Genomic DNA, 25,336 nt, shown 5'->3' on the forward strand with positions numbered 1-25,336 from the left:
CGTCTAATAACCCCATCTACTCCTTCTTTATAAAGGTGTGGATCATCCCAGAAGTAATGTCCTAAATCATAAAAGAACTTTTTCTTTTGCTGGTATGTAAAACTAGGCGGTATATATTTAGCAACAATGTAATTAGCATAATCAGCATACCAAGGAGCAGTACGAGAAGCATTGACGACCGCTAATTGTTCATCAGGAAAGCTATCATTAATAGGCAGTGGGTCATTAAGAACATTCTCTAACCTAGACAAGTTGGCTGCAATGGGGTTCTTAGCTCCCTTTCTATCAATAATATGCAAGTCAAATTCTTGGAGCAAGAGAACCCATCTAATGAGTCTAGGCTTAGCATCTTTCTTTTCCATGAGATATTTAATAGCAGCATGATCAGTGTGAATAGTAACTTTAGAATCAACAATATAAGGTCTAAACTTATCACATGCAAACACAACTGCTAAGAACTCTTTTTCAGTAGTAGCATAATTTCTCTAGGCAGTATCAAGAGTCTTACTAGCATACCGGATAACATTCAATTTCTTATCGACTCTTTGCCCTAAAACAACACCTACAGCAAAATCACTAGCATCACACATAATTTCAAAAGGTAAATTCCAATCAGGCGGCTGAACAATAGGTGCAATGATCAAAGCTTTCTTAAGTGTTTCAAATGCTTCTACACAATTATCATCAAAGACAAAAGGAATATCTTTTTGCAATAAATTAGTCAGAGGCCTAGAGATTTTAGAAAAGTCCTTAATGAACCTCCTATAAAAACCGGCATGATTAAGGAAACTTCTTATACCTTTTATGTCCTTGGGACATGACATCTTTTCAATAGCATCAACCTTGGCTTTATCAACTTCAATACCTCTCTCGGAGATCTTGTGCCCCAAGACAATGCCTTCATTAACCATAAAGTGACACTTTTCCCAATTCAGGACGAGGCTAGTGTCTTCGCATCTCTGCAAAACTCGATCAAGGTTGCTCAAACAATCATCAAAAGAGGATCCATAAACAGAAAAGTCATCCATGAATACCTCACAAATCTTTTCACAAAAATCAGAAAATATAGCCATCATGCATCTTTGAAAGGTAGCAGGTGCATTACATAAACCAAAAGGCATACATCTATAAGCAAAAGTACCAAAAGGGCAAGTAAAAGTAGTTTTAGATTGATCCTTAGCTGACACAGGTATCTGAGAGAAACCAGAATAACCATCTAGAAAGCAAAAATGTGTGTGTTTGGATAGTCTTTCTAGCATTTGATCAATAAAAGGTAAAGGGTAATGATCTTTCTTAGTAGCTTTATTTAACTTACAGAAATCAATTACCATCCTATAACCTGTAATAATTCTTTGCGGGATCAATTCATCTTTATCATTAGGAACAACAGTAATATCTCCCTTTTTAGGAACACAATGGACAGGGCTTACCCATTCACTATCAGCAACGGGATAAATAATACCTGCCTCAACGAGCTTTAGTATCTCCTTTCTTACCACTTCCTTCATCTTGGGATTTAATCGTCTTTGAGGATCTCTAACTGGTATGACATCGTCCTCCAATGTAATCTTGTGTTGACATAACGTGGGACTAACGCCCTTAAGATCATCCAGAGTATATCCAATAGCTGCTCGGTGCTTCTTCAGAGTTTTCAATAATCTTTCTTCTTCCTTATCTGAAAGGTTAGCACTAATAATAACAGGATATATTTCTTTTTCATCAAGATAAGCATACTTAAGATTATCAGGTAATGGTGTGAACGTTCTCAAAGGTTTCCAGCCGGTTTTTTGCTTTAGGAACCTTCTAGAAGGTTCCTGAACCGTTTTTTCGGTTTCTTTTTTTCCTTTTTAGTTTCTTTTTTATTTTCTTTCTTTTTTCTTTTTTCTGTTTCTCTTCTTCTATTCTTTGAATTTTTTTCTTTTCTTTTTCTCTCTTTCATCAAATGTTCAGGAATTTTAAAAATGTCCATTCTTCATTTCTTTTTCATTTTTCCAGAAATGTTCCTGATTTTAAATTTAGTTCAGAAATTCCAAAAAAGTTTAGAATTTCAAATATTGTTAGGTTCTTTTAAAAAATGATCCAAATTCATTTTTTTCAAATTTAATAAATGTTTTTGCATTTTTTGTTCAAAAGTTCATAAAATGTTTGAAATTTCAAAAAATGTTCCTATTTGAAATTTGGTTCACAAATTTCATTATTTTTTCATGTTTTATTAATTGTTCGCAAATTTAAAAAATGTTCGGAGAATTTGAAAAAAAATGTTCGTACTTTTTAGTTGTAATCATAAATTCAAAAAAAATTCTGGAATTTTTTAAAATGTTCCAGCATTTCCAAGTTTGTTCAGATGCTATGTAAATGTCCATGTTGATTTTTGTTCGCAGATTGAAATAATTTTGTTCATTTTGTTCTTTGTAATTTTAAAAAATGTTTGCATTTTAAAACAATTGTATACAATTCCGAAAATTGTTCATGTTTTGAAAAAAAATCTCAAATTTTATAAAATGTTTGAGAGTTTCGAAAAATGTTCCAGCTTTTCCAAGTTTGTTCACATATTTGAAAAATGTTCATGTTTTTAAAGTTTGATCCTAAATCCGAAATGTACAGGGGATCTTCGGAAAATGTTTCCATTTTGAAAAGTTATTCATAATTTCGAAAATTGTTCTTTTTTTAAGAAAATGTTTCTGTTTTTTTAAATATTGTTCGTAATGTCAAAAATTGTTCTCGTTTTCAATTTTGTTCCCTTTTTCAAGAAATGGTTGAGAAATTCAAAAAAAATCAAGTTTTTTCATGAAATGTTTGCGTTTTGAAAATTTTGTTCATAAATTTGAAAAGGTCCACTTCTTAAAAAAAATTACATATTTCAAAAAATAACTTTTGAAATTTTGAAAAAGATTTAAGTCTGGTGTGACTTATAGTTCATAAGCACCGGGCTGCTATTTTTAGTTGCAACGCCTAGCGATTTAGGTTCACTCGCAGCAGGCCTCGATTATTAATGTTTAGATTTCGCCACTGTCGTTTCCTTCTTTAAGAGTCGCACTGCATCTATAGGACAGAAGGTCGATGGAAGGAGCGGCTAGCAGAGCTCGTTACTATCCGGCAAGTCCAGGTTCGAATCACAGAGAGCGTCACATAGAAAGTCCCCTAAACAAACGCAAGTAACGCTTCCCCTTTATGGCGTAAAGGGATGACGGATAAAAATCGCTGAAACAAACACCTCCTCATGAATTATAAAAAGGAATATAGATCATATAGAAGCATATCGTGCCCTTTACATTCCACATATGGATCTCCTGTTCTATCAGATGTACGCCCAACACCATATTAACTGAGACTATATTGTAAACATTAGCTTGCAGCAGATCCTGAACTAGAAATGGAGTACTTTGGAAGGTTGAACTGTAGTCTTCGCTCTACAAAGTCCGGTGGCCGCTGGTATACAATGGAAGCAGCATGGATCAGGATGCGGGCAGTCAATCCCCAGATCACGTACTTCCGGTTTTCTTTCTCGTAGTCGAAGTACTGAATTGTGAAGACTTGCCCCATCCGTTCTCTCTCCTCGGATCTCCTGTTCTCATCCTGCATCAGGGGACAAATGACATCCAATACATTACAATATCCATCTTAGCAACAAAAAAAAAAGATCGATTCCTTTCCATTGTACTTGGCAGGAATGGTCATTTGGTCTGGTTGCGACTAACAAAGTTCTCAATTCTGGCTAAATAGCTAAGTATACATATCGCCGTACCTTAAGTTGTATGGTAATTCATGCAGTAACCTTTTTTTGTTTCTTTGTATGCAGCAAACTGATCATTTGTATAGTACAAACTGAAACTATCGTAAGCATCCAACCAAGGCTGCAACAGTTACTACCCATAAAATCCTAAATGAAAAAAATGAATAAAGTATATACCTTAATTAGCATGTGAGAACACAAAGACACTAACCTTGAGGAACATCTCCAGGGGTACATCGAAAATGTCATCAACCTCGTGGATGTTGGGAACAGGTTTAAATCCTTCTATATCTGAGAGTATGCCAACAATAGGAACAACTACCAGAAGATGCTGCGACAGACATTGAGAATGTTAACCTTAATGAATCTTGAGGCTGTAGTCCTGTAGATATAACTTTAACACTGAATGAACTATAGAAGTTTACTAATTCAAACTTTAAAAGTGACATCTTGTTAAAACTCAAAACAGTGAGGAGCACAAAAATTTGTTCTGGACTTGGATTGTAAATGTTGTGAGCTAAATAAAGTGCTACCGATCAGACAATTGCAAATTGTGCAATTCAATTACATGGTTTACATATAAAAAATCATTGGGCTCACGCTCTAGCAGTGGCAGCAAAATGCAGTTCAGTTTAAGAGTTTAGAGTTGTTGTTATGGAAACAATTTTCGAATAGGGGTATCCTCAGTAGCGTGGCTAGTGAAACGTAAGTAGAGTTCTGTACGACGGCCTTATAGAGACGGTCATCGTACACCGACAAAGTGATACATCGATGTTTTTTAAATAGGTTGTGAGGAACGTCTAAAACGTGTTACGTGAGCAACGTTTAGAACGTCGCCACTTCCCACAACTCTCGACGATCCAAGCCTTACAAGGTCCCGCGGACTCCAAAACCCGACCACCTAGTGAACGTAAGTACATGCCTAGGGGGGTTATTTTATATAGCCTAATGGTCATTGACAAATGACCAAGGCCCTTGACGGTGGTAGGTTGGAGGGGTACATGGGTAAATGATGGTCCATGGGTGTATGAAGACTAGTCAAAGGTGGAGGTTTTTTTTAGGCTGTCAAAGGCGGAGGTGTGGCTCACGGTGAGCCATGCATTCTCATCCATTCATGAATGGGCCTTGGCTAGTTGCACTTGCACCTCTTCTTAAATTGGGCTTCTTTGCTTCTCTCTGTCTTCATCTTTGACTTGGTCTTCTATTTATCCCTCTTCCTTTGACTTGTTGACCATGAGGACTTGCTTGGGCTTTTGTTGACCATGGTGGCTTGCTTGGACTTATGCTGACCGTTTATGTAGATGCCATTTAGGACTAAGTGGGACCCCCGGTATAATATAGCTATTTCTTCAACAAGCATCCACTAAATATCAAAATAATATGGATCCCAATAGTTAGTGGAATCTTTTCTATAACTAGCTAAATGATTGTGCATTGTTGCAGGATTTACTTTTTTGTTATATACAATCAGTTGTTTAAACGCTTGTGCAAAATGGAAAACTATTATCTTGAAAAATACATCAACCGAAACAGCCATATGTCCTCCATAGAATGGATGACAATAGTGGTAATCCCTAGTAACTTTAAAGATGAACGAACCGCCACCGCTCAGAACTTTATAGGAGCAAAGATAAAGATTTCAAATGAGCTTTCTGTGATGATATGACAAGTACCAAAGTAATCTTCTGATACATTTGACAAGTCTGATTTAAATGCTTAATTTATTACGTGATGTTGAACCGGTATGGGCCCAAGCCCGGAGGCTGCTGCTGAGAAGTGCTGTGGTGATTTGCTGCTGCTGTTTGAGAAAGAGAAGTAGTGCTGCTGCTGCTGCTTGAGAAAGAGTAGTGCTGCTGCTGCTGCTTGCTGTTGGTGGTGAGAAGGAGGTTGTCTCTGCTGCTGCTACTGGGGTGGCTGCAACCCGATGGGTGAACCAAAAGTCATTGCTCAGGCTTATGAGAAGCTCGCTAAGATCCTTCCATAGTCGAACTCTGGGGCCATCGTTCCTCGATAGGAAGTGGCTCAGAAGCTCAAATTGTCGCCCATGGACATGAAGCTAGAAGGGGCCACCAATTATCTAAGCTGGTCCGGAGGGCATTGCTGGCTGTGGAGCAGAAGGAGCTTGATGGGCACTTGTTGGGTGCTATTGATGAACCAGGAGACAAGACTACCGCGGAGGGAAAGAGATGGAAGGTCATAAACTCTGTGCTCATTGGCTGGTTGTTGAACTCGGTGGTGCCCTCCATTGGACATTCTGTGGAGGGGCTATCCACATCCGCTGCGATATGGAAGACTGTTGGGCTGTATATGTGTGAATCTGGCCCACATGGCCCATATAAACCAGTATATGTATTGTATAGACTAGAGAGGAAGAGAGTTATCCAGAAATTTCCCAAACCCACCACACTTCATGGTGTCAGAGCACAGGCGGGAGGCGATGCTGGGTTCTGTAGGTCGCCGGCGGTGAATCGGCAGCGTGGGGCGGAGCTCCGGGCTCCCAGGGTGGTTGTTGGCGCGCGTGTGCTGCGCGGGGCACTGGAGGCGGGACCGGCGGCGGTAGAGGCGCGCCTGGAGAGGGCCGGCGGGCGCGGCTGCGTGCGAGCGCGCGGGCTGCCTGCGGAGCGCCTGGAGGGGATTGGAGGCTACAGGCGGCACTGCTCTCTCCCGTGAAGAGGTGCGCGCGCGCGAAGTGCTCCTGGTGCCGCGGGTGCTACTGTGTGTGGCAGAGGGCAGAGGAAGGAGGCGGCTGCGCCAGGGGAGAGGCCAAGTACTGGCTGGTTTGCTGCTTGTGCGGCTGGCTTGCTGCTGCTGGAGAAAGACTGAGAACAGTCTGCAGTTGCTGCTGCTTGCTGTTGGTGCGGCAGAGGGTGCTCTTTGCACTGCTGCTGCTTGTGGCTGCTGTGTGCTGGAACTGCTGTTGTTTGCAGAGGAGAAGGAGGAAGATGCTGTTGTTGCTGCTTGCAAGTGCTGCTGCTGACTCTGTTGCTGCTGGTGGTGTACTACAGTGGAGTTAGCAGAGAAGAGGAGGTAAGAGCTCCTGGATTGATTTGGTGCTGCTGTGTGAGGGGCTGCTAGATAGCGTACTGAGGAAGAAGGAAAGTTCTTGCCTGCTGTGATTGAGGCAAGACATGGGAGAAAATCAGGGACTCGAGAAGGCAATTGAAAAATTGGCTGAGCTCCTAACAGCCAAGGTAGGAGCTGCAGCATCTCTAAATAATGCAATTGTTCCTCACATTGAGCCAATTCAGAAAATTGACTTGATGCCAAATGAAATTAAGCTGGAAGGTGTTAAGAATTATTTGAGCTGGTCAAGAAGGGCGCTACTCATCTTGAGGACTAAAGGGCTTGAGGGCTTTGTCAGTGGTGAGGCAGAGGAGCCGGGAGACAAGAAAACTTCAGAATGGAGGACATGGAGCAGTACCAACTCTTTGATAGTGGCATGGTTGTTGAACTCCTTGTCTCCAACCATTGCCGCAACTGTTGAGACTATCTCAACTGCTACTGAGGTATGGAAAACCCTCTCAAAACTGTACTCAGGTGAAGGGAATGTGATGTTAATAGCTGAAACAGAGGAGAGAGTTGGTGAACTCAGACAAGGGGAAAATTCTGTGATGGAGTATGTTGCTGAACTGCAGCGTTTGTGGGCTGATTTAGATCACTATGATCCTCTGGATTTGCCACATGCAGATTGCATAGCAGCTGCTAGAAAATGGATTGAACGCAGACGAGTGATGCAGTTTCTCAAAGGATTGAACTCTGAATTTGAGGCGAGACGTGCTACTTTATTTCATCAACCTACTCTACCTGCCTTAGAGGATGCCATAGCAGCAATGGCACAGGAGGAGGTCCGATTAAAGTTGATGAAGAACAATACAACGACTCCATCTCATCCAGCCTTCATAGCAACCGACTATAAGAGCAGAGAGTGCTTCAACTGCGGTGAGAAGGGTCATTTGATTCGTTCTTGCACGGCTCCACGTAGGAACATGCGTGGAAGGGGGAGAGGATATAACCGAGGTGGATTAAGGGGAGGCCGAGGCCGGGGATACTCTGGTGGTCAAAGGGCAAATGTGGCAGTCTCAGAAGAAGGATCCTCACTCGCAACCCAAGAAGAATCAAAGAAAAGAACAGAAAGCACAGGTGATAAGGATCATGAGGATTTTAGTTACGGCAACTTTGCTCACTTTGTATCTACAGATGAAGGTAATTGTGCTCATGCATCTATTCTCTCACAAAGATCACATCCTGATTGGATATTAGATTCGGGGGCATCAAAGCATGTTGCCGGCACATCAATGGAATTTGAGTCATATATTCCATATCCACCCACATGTAAGGAGACTATCCAAACTGCTGATGGCACCTCACAACCCATTAAAGGCATTGGCACAATACAATGCACACCATCTATTAAACTTTCATCTGTTTTGCATGTTCCTGCCTTTCCAGTCAATCTTATGTCAATGAGTGCTTTGGTTGACGATGTGGATTGTCGAGTAATAGTTGACCGCTATTTATGTCTAATTCAGGAGAGGCAAACGGGGAAGAGGCTTGGGACTGGAACCAGGCGTAATGGGCTATGGTACATGGATCGCGAGGTGCCAAATAATGCGGTGTCTACGATGTTAGCAACAATGATGGGAGAAAAGGAAACAAAGGTAATGCTTCACCATTGTAGAATGGGACATATGTCTTTTGAGAAGATGAGTAAAGTCTTTCCCGATGTAATGTGTGGGGTGGATAAGAACAAGCTTGTGTGTGATGCATGTGAGTTTGCTAAACACACAAGGACATCTTATGTGAGTAAGGGTCTTAGGAGTATTTCCCCTTTTATGCTTGTTCACTCAGATGTGTGGACATGTCCTGTTATCTCTCTAAGTGGAATGAAGTACTTTGTTACATTCATTGATTGCTATACTCGTATGACATGGGTGTATCTTATGAAGCATAAGGATGAGGTTTTTAAATGCTTTCAGTATTTCTATGCTTATGTGAAAAATCAGTTCAATACACAAATACAGATGATCAGGACAGATAATGGGACAGAGTATGTGAATAAGGAGTTTGTCACATTCCTATCAAGTCAAGGTATATTGCACCAAACATCTTGTCCGGGTACACCACCTCAAAACGGAGTAGCTGAGAGGAAGAATCGCCATATTTTGGAGGTTGCTCGGTCACTAATGTATACAATGAACGTGCCAAAATTCTTGTGGAGTGAGGCTGTAATGACAGCTACATTCCTCATCAACCGGATGCCGTCAAGGGTGATTGGAATGAAGTCGCCATGTGAGATGTTACTAGGTGAGAACAAATTCTTAGTTCCTCCTAAGGTATTTGGATGCACCTGCTTTGTCCGGGATCATAGACCCTCAGTGGGAAAACTGGATCCACGAGCAGTAAAGTGCATCTTCATAGGTTACCCATCTGGTCAGAAGGGATACAAGTGTTGGAGTCCCAGCGAGCGGAGAACATTTGTGAGCATGGATGTGACATTCAGGGAGTCTGAACCGTTTTATGGAGAAAAAACGGATCTCAGCTCGTTATTTGACTTCGACTCTCCTAGCATGAGTGGTGCTAGTCGAGAGGGCGGGAGTGAACCACCAAGGACAAAGGAAGATGAACCACCAAGAGTTGTGGTTAGTTCAATTCCATGTCATGCAAGGGAAGAGAGATGGAGAAAGCCAAATGAGGAAGAAAATCTAAGGGTGTATACCAGGAGGCAACCTATGACTGAAGAGAAATGGAGAAAGCCAAATGAGGAAGAAAATTTAAGGGTCTATACCAGGAGGCAACTACAAGATGAGCAGCAACAACAACAATCTCCAATAGCAAGTGACACACATGTGCAGGGGGAGCAACAGGCTCCAACAAGTGTTAAAATTGTTGAATTGTCTGATGGTGAGACATGTGCCACTCCAACTCCATCTAATGTAAACGATTCAATGAACTTGCCTATTGCCTGGAGGAAAGGAACCCGAGTTGGAGCTGGAAAACCTCCAGAGAGGTATGGTTTTGAGCATGACATAGCTAATTACGTATCATATACATCTCTGTCTCCGAGATACAAAGCATTCATTGCATCATTGCAATCTGTGGTGACTCCAAGAGATTGGAAAATGGCAAAGCAGGATCCAAAGTGGTACGAGGCAATGTTGGAGGAAATGAGAGCACTTGAAAAGAACAAGACATGGGATATTGTACCTCTTCCAGCAGGAAAACGACCGGTTAGCTGTAAATGGGTGTATACTGTGAAGCAGACTCCTGAAGGAAGGGTAGAAAGATACAAGGCAAGGTTAGTGGCTAGGGGCTATAGTCAGACATACGGGATTGATTATGATGAGACTTTTGCACCTGTCGCAAAGATGGGCACAGTGAGAACCTTAATTTCTTGTGCCACTAACTTTGGTTGGGCTTTGCATCAGTTAGATGTAAAGAATGCATTCCTGCATGGTGATTTACATGAGGAAGTTTACATGGAGATTCCACCTGGTTTCTCAAAGCCCGAGACATCAAGAAAGGTATGCAAGTTAAGGAAGTCTTTGTATGGCCTCAAACAGTCTCCACGAGCATGGTTTGATAGATTCAGACGTGCTGTGTGCAATATGGGATATAAACAGTGCAATGGGGATCATACAGTATTCTACCGACACTCAAATTGTCAGATTACAATCCTTGCGGTGTATGTGGATGATATTATAATCACCGGAGATGATGATGTGGAAATATCACGACTGAAGAAGAGCCTGAGCAAGGAGTTTGAGGTAAAGGATTTAGGCCAACTGAAGTACTTTCTTGGTATAGAAATTGCTAGATCCCCTAAAGGAATTGTTCTGTCACAACGGAAGTATGCTCTCGACTTGCTTAGTGATACAGGCATGCTTGGGTGTAGGCCTGCTTCAACACCTATTGACCAGAATCATAAGTTATGTGCTGAATCTGGGGAACCAGTGGATAAGGAGAAGTACCAGAGACTTGTTGGAAAGCTCATCTACCTATGTCATACACGACCCGATATCTCATATGCAGTGAGTGTGGTGAGCAGATACATGCATGATCCTAGGAGTGGACACTTAGAGGCTGTCTATCGAATCCTCCGATATCTGAAGGGTAATCCAGGAAGGGGGCTATGGTTTAAGAAGAATGGGCATCTTAATATAGATGGATACTGTGATGCAGACTGGGGAAGTTGTTTGGATGACAGAAGATCAACTTCTGGTTATTGTGTGTTTGTTGGGGGAAACTTGGTGTCATGGCGAAGTAAGAAGCAGCCAGTGGTGTCCAAATCAACAGCTGAAGCTGAATATAGAGCTATTTCACAAGGCTTGAGTGAGATGTTATGGGTAAGAAATCTTCTCTCTGAGTTAAAGGTAATAAGGAAGGATCCCCTAAGGTTATGGTGTGATAATAAATCAGCTATCAGCATTGCTAATAATCCAGTTCAGCATGACAGAACCAAGCATGTCGAGATAGACCGCTTCTTCATCAAGGAGAAGTTAGATGATGGCATAATCAGGATAAGTTATGTGAGCTCTAGAGAACAAGTGGCTGATTGTTTAACTAAGGGTTTAAGTGTCAAGGAGTGTAATTCTGCGTGTGACAAGATGGGAATGATAGATATCTATCACCCATCTTGAGGGGGAGTGTTGGGCTGTATATGTGTGAATCTGGCCCACATGGCCCATATAAACCAGTATATGTATTGTATAGACTAGAGAGGAAGAGAGTTATCCAGAAATTTCCCAAACCCACCACACTTCAAAGACTTTGTCCAGCCAGTACTCAGGCAAGGGCAATGTCATGCTAATTGCTCAGATTGAGGGGAAGATCAGTCGGCTGCACCAAGGTGATGACATGTCAGTGATGGCATATGTGGCAGAGTTGCCGGCTTTGTGGGCCGAGCAGGATAACTGTGATCCTCTGGAACTCTATGATGCGGCTTGCATCGAGTCAGAGCGCAAGTGGATTGCGCGCAGGCGTGTGCTGAAACTGTTGGAGGGGCTCAGAGGTTGCTTTAATGGCAGGAGGGCATCCCTGTTGCACCAACCTCTCCTGCCTACTATTGAGGAGACTATTGCAGCCATGTCTCAAGAGGAGGTGCGGCTATCTCTTGAGCATGTAGAAGTGAAGGCTGTGCCGCCTTCGACATTTGCAGTTGCATGGAGTGGACAGATCCCAACAAATGTCATATCTATGGGGAGGTAGGTCACTGGAAGTGGGCCTGTCCAACTCGTGGCAGAGGCAGGGGATACAACAAAGGGGGAATTGGCAGAGGCAGGAGTCCTAGAGGCAGAGGTGGATACTCAGGGACCTCAGGGGGTCAGGCTTCTAGGGGCAGAGGTGGATACTCAGGAAACTCAGGGGGTCAGAGGGCTCACATGGTGGCAGTTGCAGGAGACACTGGGGCTCAAAAGGCAAGGATTTAGATGATGCTGACTGTGGAGACTTTGCTCACTGGGCCTCCACCGATGAAGGTAATCCGTAAAGGCATCTCTTGCTACTAATGAGAGTGCTCCAGAGTGGGTTCTTGACTCTGGAGCAACTAAGCATGTTGCTAGTAAATCATGTGTGTTCAAGTCTTACAATAAGCATGCTCCTCACACGGGCACTATACAAACTGATGATGGCACAAAATAGAGTCATACGGGTTGATACAATAAAGTGCACTCCAACCATCTCCCTATCCTCAGTTTTACATGTGCCAGCTTTTCCTGTCAATTTGGTCACTTTTAGTGCTTTCAATGATCAAATAGACTGTTGTGTGATCCTTGACAAATTCGATTGCACGATTCAGGAGCGACAGACGAGACAGGCGGTTGGGACTGGCACCAGGCGTAGGGGGCTCTGGTACATGGACTAGGAGGTGCAGCTAGACATGGTGTGTGCTGCGCCCATGGAGGACAAGGAGAAGGCAATGATCCATCACTGTAGGATGCGACATGTACCTTCTGATAAGATGGGTAGAATCTTTCCGGATCTTATGCATGGGGTAGGCAAAGGCAAGTTGACATGTGATGCTTGTGAATATGCCAAACACACAAGAGTATCATATGTGAGTAAGGGGTTTAGAAGCATATCCCCTATTGTGTTGATTCATTCGGATGTATAGACTTGCCCAGTTGTGTCAATGAATGAAATGAAGTACTTTGTTACCTTTATCGATTACTATTCTCGTATGACTTGGATTTATTTGATGCATCACAAAGATGAGGTGTTTAGCTGTTTTCAGAATTTCCATGCCTTGGGGAAGAATCAATTTCAGGTGTAGCTGCAGGTGATCAGGACAGACAATGGCACATAGTATGTGAACAACACCTTTGAGGCCTTCTTGTCTGATCATGATTTTGTTCATCAAACTTCATGCCCAGACACCCCTCCTCAAAGTGGAGTGGCAGAAAGGAAGAATCGTCATATTCTTGTGGTTACTCGGTCGTTGATGTATACGATGAATGTGCCCAAGTTCTTGTGGAGTGAAGCAGTTATGCCAGCCTCATACCTGATCAAACGGACACCATCAAGAATACCAAGCATGAAATCCCCGTGTGGGCTGGTATATGGAGGAACTAAATTTTTTGTTCCCCCAAAGTTGTTTGGTTATACTTGTTTTGTTAGAGATCAGCGGGCTTTCTGTTGGGAAACTTGATCCGCGGGCAGTGAAGTGTATTTTTCTGGGCCATTCTCTAGTTAGTAGGGGTATAAATATTGGTGTCCCTTTGAGAAACGCAGGTTTGTCAGTATGGGTATAACCTTCAGGGAATCTGAGCCATTCTATGGTGAGCCAACAGTTCTAAGTGTGTTGTTTCAAGAGCTTGACCACTTACACTCTATGCAGGATGGTCAAGAGGGGGAGAAGACTCTATCTCATACTCAGGATGATTCTGTGGGCACTAACACTGATGGTGATGTGCAGGTTCAAGTCCAGCCAATTGTGGGTACAATTCTGGTTGGTACTCTCACTGATGGTGATGTGCCAACAGTGGATTCCATTCAGATTGGTAATCTCCAGCTCCCTGTTTGAGATCGGTGGCAGAAGATCCCCCTAGTGTACTCTCGTCGGCAGCCACAAGTGCATAGCTCATCTGACACGTCTGGTATATTCGTGGAGGCAGCCACAAGTGCAAGGGGAGCAGTCAGTGCAGGGGGGGCAGCAAGGCAATGATGCAAGCTCATCTGAGACAGTGGAACTGCCCATTGCGTTGCGAAAGGGGACATGTGGAGCGGCACAGAAGGCTTTACCTCCGGATAATTTTGATGATCATGACATTGGAAATTTTGTATCTTACGAGGCTTTGTCTCCTAAGACATCCGAAGGGCATGGTTTGAAGCAATCACCGAGGGCATGGTTTGATAGGTTCAGGCGAGCTGTCTGTGGTATGGGGTATTGTCAGTGTAACGGTGATCACACGATGTTCGGCAAACATTCTGATCGGAAGATCACCATTCTTGTTGTCTATGTGGGTGACATTATCATCACCGGAGATGATAAGGAGGAAATAGAGATATTGAAGGGGTGATTGAGCAAGGAATTTGAGGTAAAGGATTTGGGCAACCTAAAATACTTCCTTGGCATTAAAGTGGCTCGGACAGAGAAGGGAATATCTTTGTGTCAACGGAAACACCTTGGATCTCTTGAATGAGATGGGCATGATGGGATGTCATGCTGCCCCAACTCCGATTGAACAAAACCATGAAGTAATAGCACAACCAGGAGAGCTGGTGAATAAAGGAAGATTACCATAAACTGGTAAGAAGGTTATTGTACTTGTGTCATACCAGGCCTGGCATTACGTATGTCGTGGGTGTGATGAGAGCAGATACATGCATGAACCAAGGAGTGGGCATCTTGATATTGTGCACAGAATCCTGAGATACTTGAAGGGCATTCCAGGTAAAGGGTTGTGGTTTGCAAAGAGTGGACATCTTGAGGTGGATGGCAACAGTGACTCTGATTGGGCCAGTTGTCAAGACGATAGAAGATCAACTTCTAGCTATTGTGTGTTTGTGGGAGGAAATTTGGTGTCATGGTGAAGCAAGAAACAAACAATTGTGTCTACATCAACAACAGAAGCTGAGTATAGAGCCTTATCTCAAGGGTTGTCTGAGATGCTCTGGGTGAAGCACCTTCTGAGCGAGTTGAAACTTCTGAGAAACGGACCCTTGAGGGTGTAGGGTGACAATCAGTCGGCTATAAGCATTGCTAATAATCCATTTCAACATGATAGGACTAAACATATGGAAATTGATCGCTTCTTCTTTAAGGAGAAACTTGGTCCTGGGATTATTAGCCTCACTCATGTCAGCTCTGGGCAGCAGTCTGCAGATTGCTTGACAAAGGGACTGGGAACAAAGGACTGTAACTTGGCATGTGACAAGATGGGAACGAAAGATATCTACCACCTATCTTGAGGGGGAGTGTTGTACCGGAATGAGTCCAAGCCAATCAAGATATGTCACTTAGGGCCCAAGCCCATGTGCTGACCTAGAAGGGGGGCATCCAGTCCTCCTGTTCCCCTGAGCCGCCACACACGACACACACAGGTACACACTCTTGTCGTTCAAGTTCAACACGTGACATCTGAAACAATGCAACATGTTGTCAAATCCTAATATAAAGTGTTGTCGTGCACCCGAACAGTATATTTGGAGGCACCTAGTGTTGGTATTAGTCCATCCTGAGGATGCCATGTCAAGATTCAAGACACTCCTTTCTTCAACGGCATCCAGCGTCATGTCCTTGCCTGCCTGATGGTTCTGGAGTTAGGGAAGATGGTCATCTCCGGGCTTCCAAGCTCTCAACCAATCAAGTGTTTCCGAGGGACGATAGTAGCGAATGGCGAGCTTCTGAGGGCAACACTAGAGAACAGCACTTCTGAGGAGCAATACTAGCAGGAAGCTAGGTTCCAAACTCTAGTGGGAAGCTAGTTATCGAGGGGCAACTCTAACAGGTAACTAGTTTCCGAGTGCGAGGGTCCAGGCTTTTGAGGGGGTGTTGCGCCTTGTGAAGCACCCTTGCTCCAACTTGTGGGAGAACGCCTTGATCTCCCAGGCAATCCACATCGCGCCTGGTCATGTCAGGTCGTCAGTTCACACTGGGGGAGGCCGCACGCCGCTCGTTCCTCTGGCCCAACCTCTCCTTCACTCTTCGCAAATGATTAGATGAGAGTGAGAGCCTGAAAGCACAAGTGCTCCCTGGGTGATTTTGGTAATTAATGTCAACAATGGAGTGGCATGGACTAGAGGATGTAGAACCCCTTCAAGATGCTAAGGACAAAGGATTGGCTCAAGCTCAAAGCACAAGACTCTACATTTTACTTTTAGTGATCCAAGATCACATTGAGTCCATAGGAAAGCAATACTATTAAGAGGCGATGAGGTGTTGCTTAATGGCTTGCTTGCTCAAAGTGCTTAGTGATATGCTCCAAAGCCCTCAACCACTTTCTCACATCCACATATGTCCCAAACCAAAAGTCAAACTTGGCCCTACCAAATCTTTCTATCCGGCGCCACCGAGTTCTCTTGACATAACCACTGCCAGAAACCCTAATCAAGTCGGTCTCACCGATGGCATCTCGGCCTCACCGAGATGGGCTTGCAAACTCTCTGTTGCCTATTGCAATAATTTCGATCCCACCGAGATATGCAATCGGTCCCACCGAGTTTGCCTAGCCAACTCTCTGCTATGCTTATTACCCAAATCGGTCCCACCGAGTTTGTGTAATCGGTCAAACCGAGTTGAGGCTTTACCCTAACCCTAGCACATCGGTCCTACCGAGTTGATCATATCGGTCCCACCGAAATGCCTAACGGTCACATTATGAACTAAATCGGTCTGACCGAGTTTCACGATTCGGTCCCACCAAGTTTGGTAAATTGTGTGTAACGGTTAGATTTTGTGTGGAGGCTATATATACCCCTCCACCCACTCTTCATTCGTGGAGAGAGCCATCAGAACATGCCTACACTTCCAACATACATTTTCTGAGAGAGAACCACCTACACTTGTGTTGAGATCAAGATATTCCATTCCTACCACATAAATCTTGATCTCTAGTCTTCCCCAAGTTGCTTTCCACTCAAATCTTTTTTCCACCAAATCCAAATCCTGTGAGAGAGAGTTGAGTGTTGGGGAGACTATCATTTGAAGCACAAGAGCAAGGAGTTCATCATCAACACACCATTTGTTACCTCTTGGAGAGTGGTGTCTCCTAGATTGCTAGGTGTCACTTGGGAGCCTCCGTCAAGATTGTGGAGTTGAACCAAGGAGTTTGTAAGGGCAAGGAGATCGCCTACTTCGTGAAGATCTACCCGAATGAGGCAAGTCCTTCGTGGACGACGACCATGGTGGGATAGACAAGATTGCTACTTCGTGGACCCTTCATGGGTGGAGCCCTCCGTGGACTCGCCCAACCCTTACCTTTCGTGGGTTGAAGTCTTCATCAACGTGGATGTACGATAGCACCACCTATTGGAACCACGGATAAAAAATCTCTGTGTCTCCAAATTGCGTTTGCACACTCCAATCCCATCCCTTTACATTCTTGCAATTTGCATGCTTTACTTTCCGCTGCTCATATACTCTTGTCATGCTTGCTTGATATGTATTGTGAATGTTAAAACTTGTGCCAAAACTCCACTTCAACTTAAAGAGATTAAAAAACTGCAACTTTTCTTACTTAGAGTCTATTCGCGCCCCCCCCCCCCCTCTAAACACCTCTTCTCGATCCTTTCAATTGGTATCGGAGCTTTGGTCCCCATTGCTTTGGTTTAAACACCATTGGAGGAAGATGGATGAGTCTACTTTGGGGAGTCTTAGACATAGAGTGCCTATACTTGATGGAGAGTATTTTCATGAGTGGAAAAATGAGATGCTTGTGATTTTCAATGAACATCATTTGAACAAGTACATTACTAGCCCTTGTGCACCTCATGTTGATCCTATGCATCCTACCCTTGATGAGTCAATTGACATGATTCGCAATCTTAGAACTGTTGATCTTATCACTAGAGGTTTGCCTAGAAACTTGATAGGTTGCTTGCCTACTCTTAAGTGTGCCTACACCATATGGAAATTTCTTGAGGAACGTTTTCCAAATTATTCCTTGCAAAATCTAGATGAAATTCTCCATAAGTCTATTGCCTTGAGTAAGATGAATTCCAATGATCCTAAGTTTGGTGATTGTCTATTTGAGCTTACAAATCTTATGCGTGTCAAAGGAGGTGTTGGAATTATTAGCAATATTATTTTCGAAGCTATTAGAATTCATAAAGAAGATCATTATCAAACTCATTCTAATGAATCACCCTCTCTAGGAATTGATCCATCACATGACGATGTTGAACATGGATACTATGATGAGGATGATGATAGTGACTTTGATCTTGATGATGCAATGAGACACTTTGGTCTTATGGCAAATCTTCGGGGATACATGGCAGGAGGAAAGGAATGGGTTCTTGATAGTGGATGTACCGATCACATGAGCGGAGATAAAGATATGTTTCGTGAGCTTGCTGAAAACGACGGCCCTCGAAAGTATGTCACTTTTGGTGATAACTCAAAGGGTAAGGTGGTTGGCCTCGGTAAGGTGGCCATCTCACATGATAGCTCCATACAAAATGTCATGCTCGTTGAATCTCTTGGCTATAATCTGCTTTCTGTTTCTAGACTAGCTGACTTTGGTTTCAATGTCCTATTTACCGAAGTAGATTGCCAAGTGTTTTGTAGAGATAATCATAAAATGGTCTTTACTGGTATACGTAGAGGTGACCTTTACATTGTTGATTTCACTAAAAAGGCTCAACCTAGAACTTGCTTAATTGCTAAATCCTCTAAAGGTTGGTTGTGGCATAGACGGTTAGGTCATGTGGGCATGTGAAACCTTGACAAGCTTATTAAAGGTAATCATATCCTCGGCGTTAACGATGTCATATTTGATAAGGATAGATTTTGCAGCGCTTGTCAAGCAGGTAAACAGGTTGGAGGAAGGCATCCCGTGAAGAACATCATGACCACAAGGAGGCCACTCGAGCTACTTCACATGGATCTTTTCGGTCCCAACGCTTACAAAAGTCTAGGTGAAAATTCTTTTGGTCTAGTCATAGTCGATGATTTTTCAAGATTTACGTGGGTGTTCTTTCTCGATGATAAATCGCAGGTTCAAAAGATCTTCAAAAACTTCTCTAGGAAGGCCCAAAATCAATTTGAAGTGAAGATCAAGAAGGTTCGCAGCGACAACGGAACGGAGTTCAAGAACACAAATGTGGACACCTTTCTTGACGAAGAAGGGATTTCACATGAGTTCTCAGCTACGTACACACCTCAACAAAATGGAGTTGTTGAGAGGAAGAACCGCACGCTCATCGAAATGGCGAGAACGATGCTTGATGAGTACAAGACGCCGAAGCACTTTTGGGCGGAAGCGGTTGAGACAGCTTGTCATGCAACAAATCACTTGTATCTTCACAAGCTACTTGGCAAGACGGCATACGAGCTCCTCACCGGTAACAAACCCCAAGTTGGATACTTTCGAGTATTCGGCTCAAAGGGCTACATTCTTGATAAGCATCGTCGTTCTAAATTTGCTCCTAAATCTCATGAAGGTTTCCTACTTGGTTATGGCTCAAAGTCTCACACTTATCGTGTCTACAATAATTTCACCCGAAAGGTTGAAGAGACGGTAGATGTGAAGTTTGATGAATCTAACGGCTCGCAAGTAGAGCAATTGCCAATTGATGTAGGAGACAAAGACCCTTCGGAAGCAATCCAAGACTTATCTATTGGCAAGATTCGTCCAACGGAGGTGAAGGAGAGTACCTCGTCCGTCCAAGTGGAAGCTTCCACCTCACGACAAGGTGAACCAAGAGTTGATACGGAAGCATCCACAAGTGGGACACACCAAGATGAAGAAAACGAGGAAGTACACCAAGATGAACATCAACAACCTCCTTCTCCACCACGACAAGAGAACGACAACGTCAACAATGAAGAAGGCCAAGAAGAAGAACAAGATGAAGAAGATGTTCCACCCAGATCCAAGCAAAAGCTTCCACGAGTTCGAGCAAGAGTCGCCAAAGACCATCCCGTCGAGCAAATCTACAATGATATCCAAACCGGGAGAATCACTCGCTCTAAAACTCGTTTGGCTAACTTTTGTGAACATTATTCATTCATCTCTAGCATTGAACCTATGAAGGTTGAAGAAGCATTGGAAAGCCCTACCGAATCTTTCTATCCAGCGCCATCGAGTTCTCTTGACATAGCCACTGCCGGATACCCTAATCAAGTCGGTCTCACCGATGGGATCTCGGTCTCACCGAGATGGGCTTGCAAACTCTCTGTTGCCTATTGCAATAATTTTGGTCCCACCGAGATATGCAATCGGTCCCACCGAGTTTGCCTGGCCAACTCTCTGTTTTGCTTATTACCCAAATCGGTCCCACCGAGTTTGTGTAATCGGTCAAACCGAGTTGAGGCTTTACCCTAACCCTAGCACATCAGTCCTACCGAGTTGATCATATCGGTCCCACCTAAATGCCTAATGGTCACATTATGAACTAAATCGGTCTGACCAAGTTTCACGATTCGGTTCCATCGAGTTTGGTAAATTGTGTGTAACGGTTAGATTTTGTGTGGAGGCTATATATACTCCTCCACCCACTCTTCATTCGTGGAGAGAGCCATCAGAACATGCCTACACTTCCAACATACATTTTCTGAGAGAGAACCACCTACACTTGTGTTGAGGTCAAGATATTCCATTCCTACCACATAAATCTTGATCTCTAGCCTTCCCCAAGTTGCTTTCCACTCAAATCTTCTTTCCACCAAATCCAAATCCTGTGAGAGAGAGTTGAGTGTTGGGGAGACTATCATTTGAAGCACAAGAGCAAGGAGTTCATCATCAACACACCATTTGTTATCTCTTGGAGAGTGGTGTCTCCTAGATTGGCTAGGTGTCACTTGGGAGCCTCCGTCAAGATTGTGGAGTTGAACCAAGGAGTTTGTAAGGGCAAGGAGATCGCCTACTTCGTGAAGATCTACCCGAATGAGGCAAGTCCTTCGTGGACGACGACCATGGTGGGATAGACAAGATTGCTACTTCGTGGACCCTTCATGGGTGGAGCCCTCCGTGGACTCGCACAACCCTTACCTTTCGTGGGTTGAAGTCTTCATCAACGTGGATGTACGATAGCACCACCTATTGGAACCACGGATAAAAAATCTCTGTGTCTCCAAATTGCGTTTGCACACTCCAATCCCATCCCTTTACATTCTTGCAATTTGCATGCTTTACTTTCCGCTGCTCATATACTCTTGTCATGCTTGCTTGATATGTATTGTGAATGTTAAAACTTGTGCCAAAACTCCACTTCAACTTAAAGAGATTAAAAACTGCAACTTTTCTTACTTAGTCTATTCACCCCCCCCCCTCTAGACACCTCTTCTCGATCCTTTCAGAGCCTTAAGCCTTTGCCCCCCCCCCTCCTCCTCTCAAGTAAGAGGTCCTCTATTTATACATGAAAAGTTGGGGAAATTACATGGTATGCCATTGGGTATTTTATTACAAGTGTGCCTTTGCTTTTCATCTAACCATAAGGGCTTGATGACACTCCTATGAAGGAATATTATTGTGGCATCTATCATAGTCCTTTAGGGTTTAGTGACCCTTGTGTCTATTTACCATATTACCCTTTGCCTATTCATGGAGAGATACAGGGAGCCATTTACTTGGTACGACAATTTATGGAGAGATACGGGGAGCAAAAGGACATGCATATGGTGTTGATTAACTTGGACAAGGCCTATGATAAGATACCGCGAAATGTCATGTGGCGAGCCTTAGAGAAACACATTTCGATTAAAATAGGACTGCACTAGGGGTCAGCTTTGAGCCCTTATCTCTTTTGCTTTGGTGATGTATAAGGTCATAAGGGTAAGGGATATACAAGGAGATATGCGATGGTGTATGCTCTTTGAGGATGATGTGGTGCTAGTCGATGATATTTGGACAAGGGTCAATAGGAAGTAAGAGCTATGGAGACAACCTTGGAATCGGAAGGTTTTAGACTCAGTAGAACTAAAACCGAGTACATGAGGTGCGGTTTCGGTACTACTAAGCATGAGGAGGAGGAGGAGGTTAGCCTTGATGGGCAGGTGGTCCCTCAGAAGGACACCTTTCGATATTTGGGGTCAATGCTGCAGAAGGATGTGGATATCGATGAAGATGTGAACCATCTAATCAAAGCCGTATGGATGAAGTGGCGCCAAGTTTCTAGCGTTCTCTATGACAAGAGAGTGCCACAAAAGCTAAAAGGTGGGTTCTATAGGACGGCGATTCGACCCGCTATGATGTACGGCGCTGAGTATTAGCCGACTAAAAGGCGGCATGTTCAACAGCTAGGTGCGACGGAGATGCGCATGTTGAGATGGATGTGTGGCCACACAAGGGCCGGGTCCGGAATGATGATATACAATATAGAGTTGGGGTAGCACCGATTGAAAAGAAGCTTGTCCAATATCGTATGAGATGGTTTGGGCATATTCAGCACTGGCCTCCAGAAGCTGCATAGCAAACGGCTAAAGCGTGCAGATAATGTCAAGAGAGGTCGGGGTAGACCGAACTTGACATGGGAGGAGTCCGTAAAGAGAGATCTGGAGGACTGGAGTATCACCGAAGAACTAGCCATGTATAGGGGTGTGTGGAAGATTGCTATCCATGTGCCAGAACCATGAGTTGGTTGTGAGATCTTATTATGGGTTTCACCTCTAGCCTACCCCAACTTGTTTGGGACTGAAGGCTTTGTTGTTGTTGTTGTTGTTGTTGTTGTTGTACCCTTTGCCTACTCATGCATGAGAGAGAGAGAGAGGGTGTGTGTTTGATATTGTAAAAAGGCCCTTTTGAGATTTCTCTCTTCCTCTCCTTTGCTGGAGTATTCTGGGGATTTGAGGGCCTTCTACTATTCATCTGTGAACCACTGTACTGGGCATAGAAGGGCTTCGCGTCCATATGGTCGGGTCCGATTTCATATTTCTGAGCCCACTGGCTTGGTCCCTTGACTTTGAGTTGACTTTTGGAGATCTTCTAGTCCTCCGAATCAATTTCCGTCAACTCCTGATGCTTCTTGTGCCTCCTGACTTTGTCGCCGGGAAGGGGTAGTGCCCGATACTACCTTTTTGGGCTTGCAGTTGACTTAAGCAGGTGGGAGTATGTGTAAGGACTTTACTTAGTCTAGATCAATGGGTATGCAATGGTTCGCTTGGAGGCAGAGCGTGGACCCCTTATACCACATAAAGAATACTTTACTTGCTATTTAACTTTTTCATAGGACATAAGTCAGTAATTAAAAATGTGAGATGGACAAACATGACGCCTAGAAAAAACAGGCATGTCAACCTGATATGATCCTCAAGACAGACATAGGCAGATCATGTGACTCAAGTTTGTTTGGCTGCAAGAACTGTGTATAGTTTCATATCCATAATAGTTGGACAGATAAAAAAAGGTTACGTTTCCCGTTATTGATGCATTAAAACAGTCTATTTGGATGTGAGAAAATTATCAGTTTGACTAGAAAGTAAAACCAAAAGGCAATGTACCTTTGACAAGAAGTGCTCGAGAGAGGTAACAACAGTAACCAGACATGGATCCATCCCAATCTCCTCCTTTGCTTCACGCAATGCTGTAGCTGCATCATCAGCATCACCTTCGTCAGCTTTTCCACCTGGCAATGCAACCTCCCCTGTATTGAGGCAACAAAATCACTGATAAATGCATCAAAACATACATCTATGATGATGAGTAAGTTACTTTTCATTCACACTTTCCAGTATGGGAGATACGGACTAAGCTCAAATGAGCTGGGTTAGACTACATCATCAGCTCACCTGCAAAGCTTATTCTGAGACAAGTCAACTCTCTAGGTCAGCAAGAAATGTATGCTCAGCCGGGAATATATCTGAGTCAAAGCTATATAGCTGGCGACCCATTTGTGACCTTGACTCCTAAAATTCGAAAGCTATGGCAAGCCAACTGCAAGCATGCTAGATAGAAAACTGAGAATCGAGGTGCGAATTCAGCTTAATACATTTCAGGGCCAAACCCCAGTGGTTAGACATCCGTGAGATGAGCCCAAATTGCTTGTAACTTTACAAGTTGTAAGCCTCTATTGCACCTCGGACGTCTGTTCCAATTAGTGACCAAAGTAGGTTCTTCCTAGCGACCAATCGAACAACACGATAATACATTCCCAACTTTTATTCTATTCTATTATATAACTAAAACAAAAATATGGCTGAAAATAGGAGATGACCTACAAAATCCAAGAGAAAAGCAAGACATCTGGCAATTCACTACGTGCCACATGCTCAAAGCTAGTTAAGGCCCAACCTGGTCCGCCTTGAAACACATAACAAATCATGGTAGAATTGATGGAGTGTTTTTCTTAATTTTTTAATAAACATTTAACTTGTGTCACATCTTCTTTTCACCTTTTTTTGTCAAGTAAAGCTTAGAACAAAGATTAATAAGCCTTAAGTGGTTCGACAAAATTTTACAATCTAAATCTTTAGAAGGCTAAGTTAACTAACGGATATTTTAAAGCAGCCATGAATAATTAAAATAGCGTCAAAAGGTATATTGTTCTATGGTTGTCTGACGTATCTGAACATAAATAAAACAAAATGAATGCATGGCCATTTCGAAACTATCATCATGATTTATGAAACCATATCATATTTTTGTCTTCTTAATGCAATGATATGCAGCTCTCATGCGTATTCGAGAAAAAAAACATATCATATTCTTTTGAGGGGATATATTTTTTGTGAAACCCAACACTATTGTGCAGTCTGTGAATCAAAAACCAACCACCAACACTCTCTGGAAATCGTACCAGTCTAAATTAAATAGCATTGAAGAGACATGAATCAATAGTCAATACGAAAGAACACTAGAACACTGGAACTGCGGAAGCATCCATCAAACCATTCTAGCGCCCTCGCACTAACTGAACAGGCCCCGATGATAAAAAAAACACAGCTAATAATCCTCTGAAACATTTATGCTCCACTAAACTTAATTCCCCATATCCAAAACAAAGAGTCGAAAAGCCGGGCTTTATTGTGAGAAAACAATTCCCCCTTATTCGTTTGATCGCACCCACCAGAACCCGCATAAAAATCACCAAGAATCAAGCAAGCTGCTCACCGGAGTGAGTGGAGAGGGAAGAGGAGCGCTTGGTGAGGATGACGCGGAGCTCCCCGGCGGAGCCCCGGAAAAGGCAGATCAGCACGGCGGCCCTTCGTGGCTTAAGTAGCTCGCCGGCGTTGGGAGTCGCCGCCGTGGATGGATCACCGGCATACGAGGGAGGCGGCTGGTGGAGCCTCAGCCGCTGGATGAGCGCCTCGATTTCCTTGGCAGGCTCCTCCCCGTCCATGCGAAGGAAACTCTGAGGAGAGAGCGGACGAGTTCAGAGTGGTTGAGGCGTTCACCTCTGAGGAGGGCGCTGAAGAAGACATTGCGACGGATCGAACTGCCGTGGATGGAGGTAGTAGTTTTTTTTTCGAGAGAGAGAAGCGCCTCTTTTTTACCGAGCATAACCCCT

General features: G+C 43.5%; 1 protein-coding gene across 2 annotated transcripts; it reads right to left on the minus strand.

Moving 5' to 3' along the window:
* Nucleotides 1-3,202: 3,202 nt before the first annotated feature.
* Nucleotides 3,203-25,243, minus strand: LOC123155860 (nudix hydrolase 15, mitochondrial). Of its 2 annotated transcripts, none has more exons than XM_044574005.1 (4): nt 24,940-25,243; nt 23,331-23,419; nt 3,945-4,064; nt 3,203-3,576 (listed from the first exon to the last, which is right to left on the minus strand). In XM_044574005.1, exons 1-4 carry the CDS (start codon nt 25,166-25,168, stop codon nt 3,346-3,348), a joined length of 669 nt encoding a protein of 222 aa, XP_044429940.1. In that variant the 5' UTR covers nt 25,169-25,243; the 3' UTR covers nt 3,203-3,345. The 2 variants fall into 2 exon arrangements, with proteins under 2 accessions (XP_044429940.1, XP_044429939.1); XM_044574004.1 differs by having other exon boundaries at nt 23,331-23,473.
* Nucleotides 25,244-25,336: the final 93 nt, after the last annotated feature.

Source organism: Triticum aestivum, chromosome 7B (assembly GCF_018294505.1).
Source record: "Triticum aestivum cultivar Chinese Spring chromosome 7B, IWGSC CS RefSeq v2.1, whole genome shotgun sequence".
In the NCBI taxonomy this organism is placed as follows: domain Eukaryota; kingdom Viridiplantae; phylum Streptophyta; class Magnoliopsida; order Poales; family Poaceae; genus Triticum; species Triticum aestivum.

What these genes read in the sequence shown, in the direction of transcription:
- LOC123155860 (XM_044574004.1), bottom strand. Translation starts at nt 25,168, where the DNA reads ATGGACGGGGAGGAGCCTGCCAAGGAAATCGAGGCGCTCATCCAGCGG. An exon ending in TTCCCTCTCCACTCACTCCG is followed by an intron (nt 23,474 to 24,939) that starts GTGAGCAGCTTG and finishes GCCTCAATACAG; the next exon opens with GGGAGGTTGCATTGCCAGGT. An exon ending in CCCTGGAGATGTTCCTCAAG is followed by an intron (nt 3,577 to 3,944) that starts GTTAGTGTCTTT and finishes CCCCTGATGCAG; the next exon opens with GATGAGAACAGGAGATCCGA.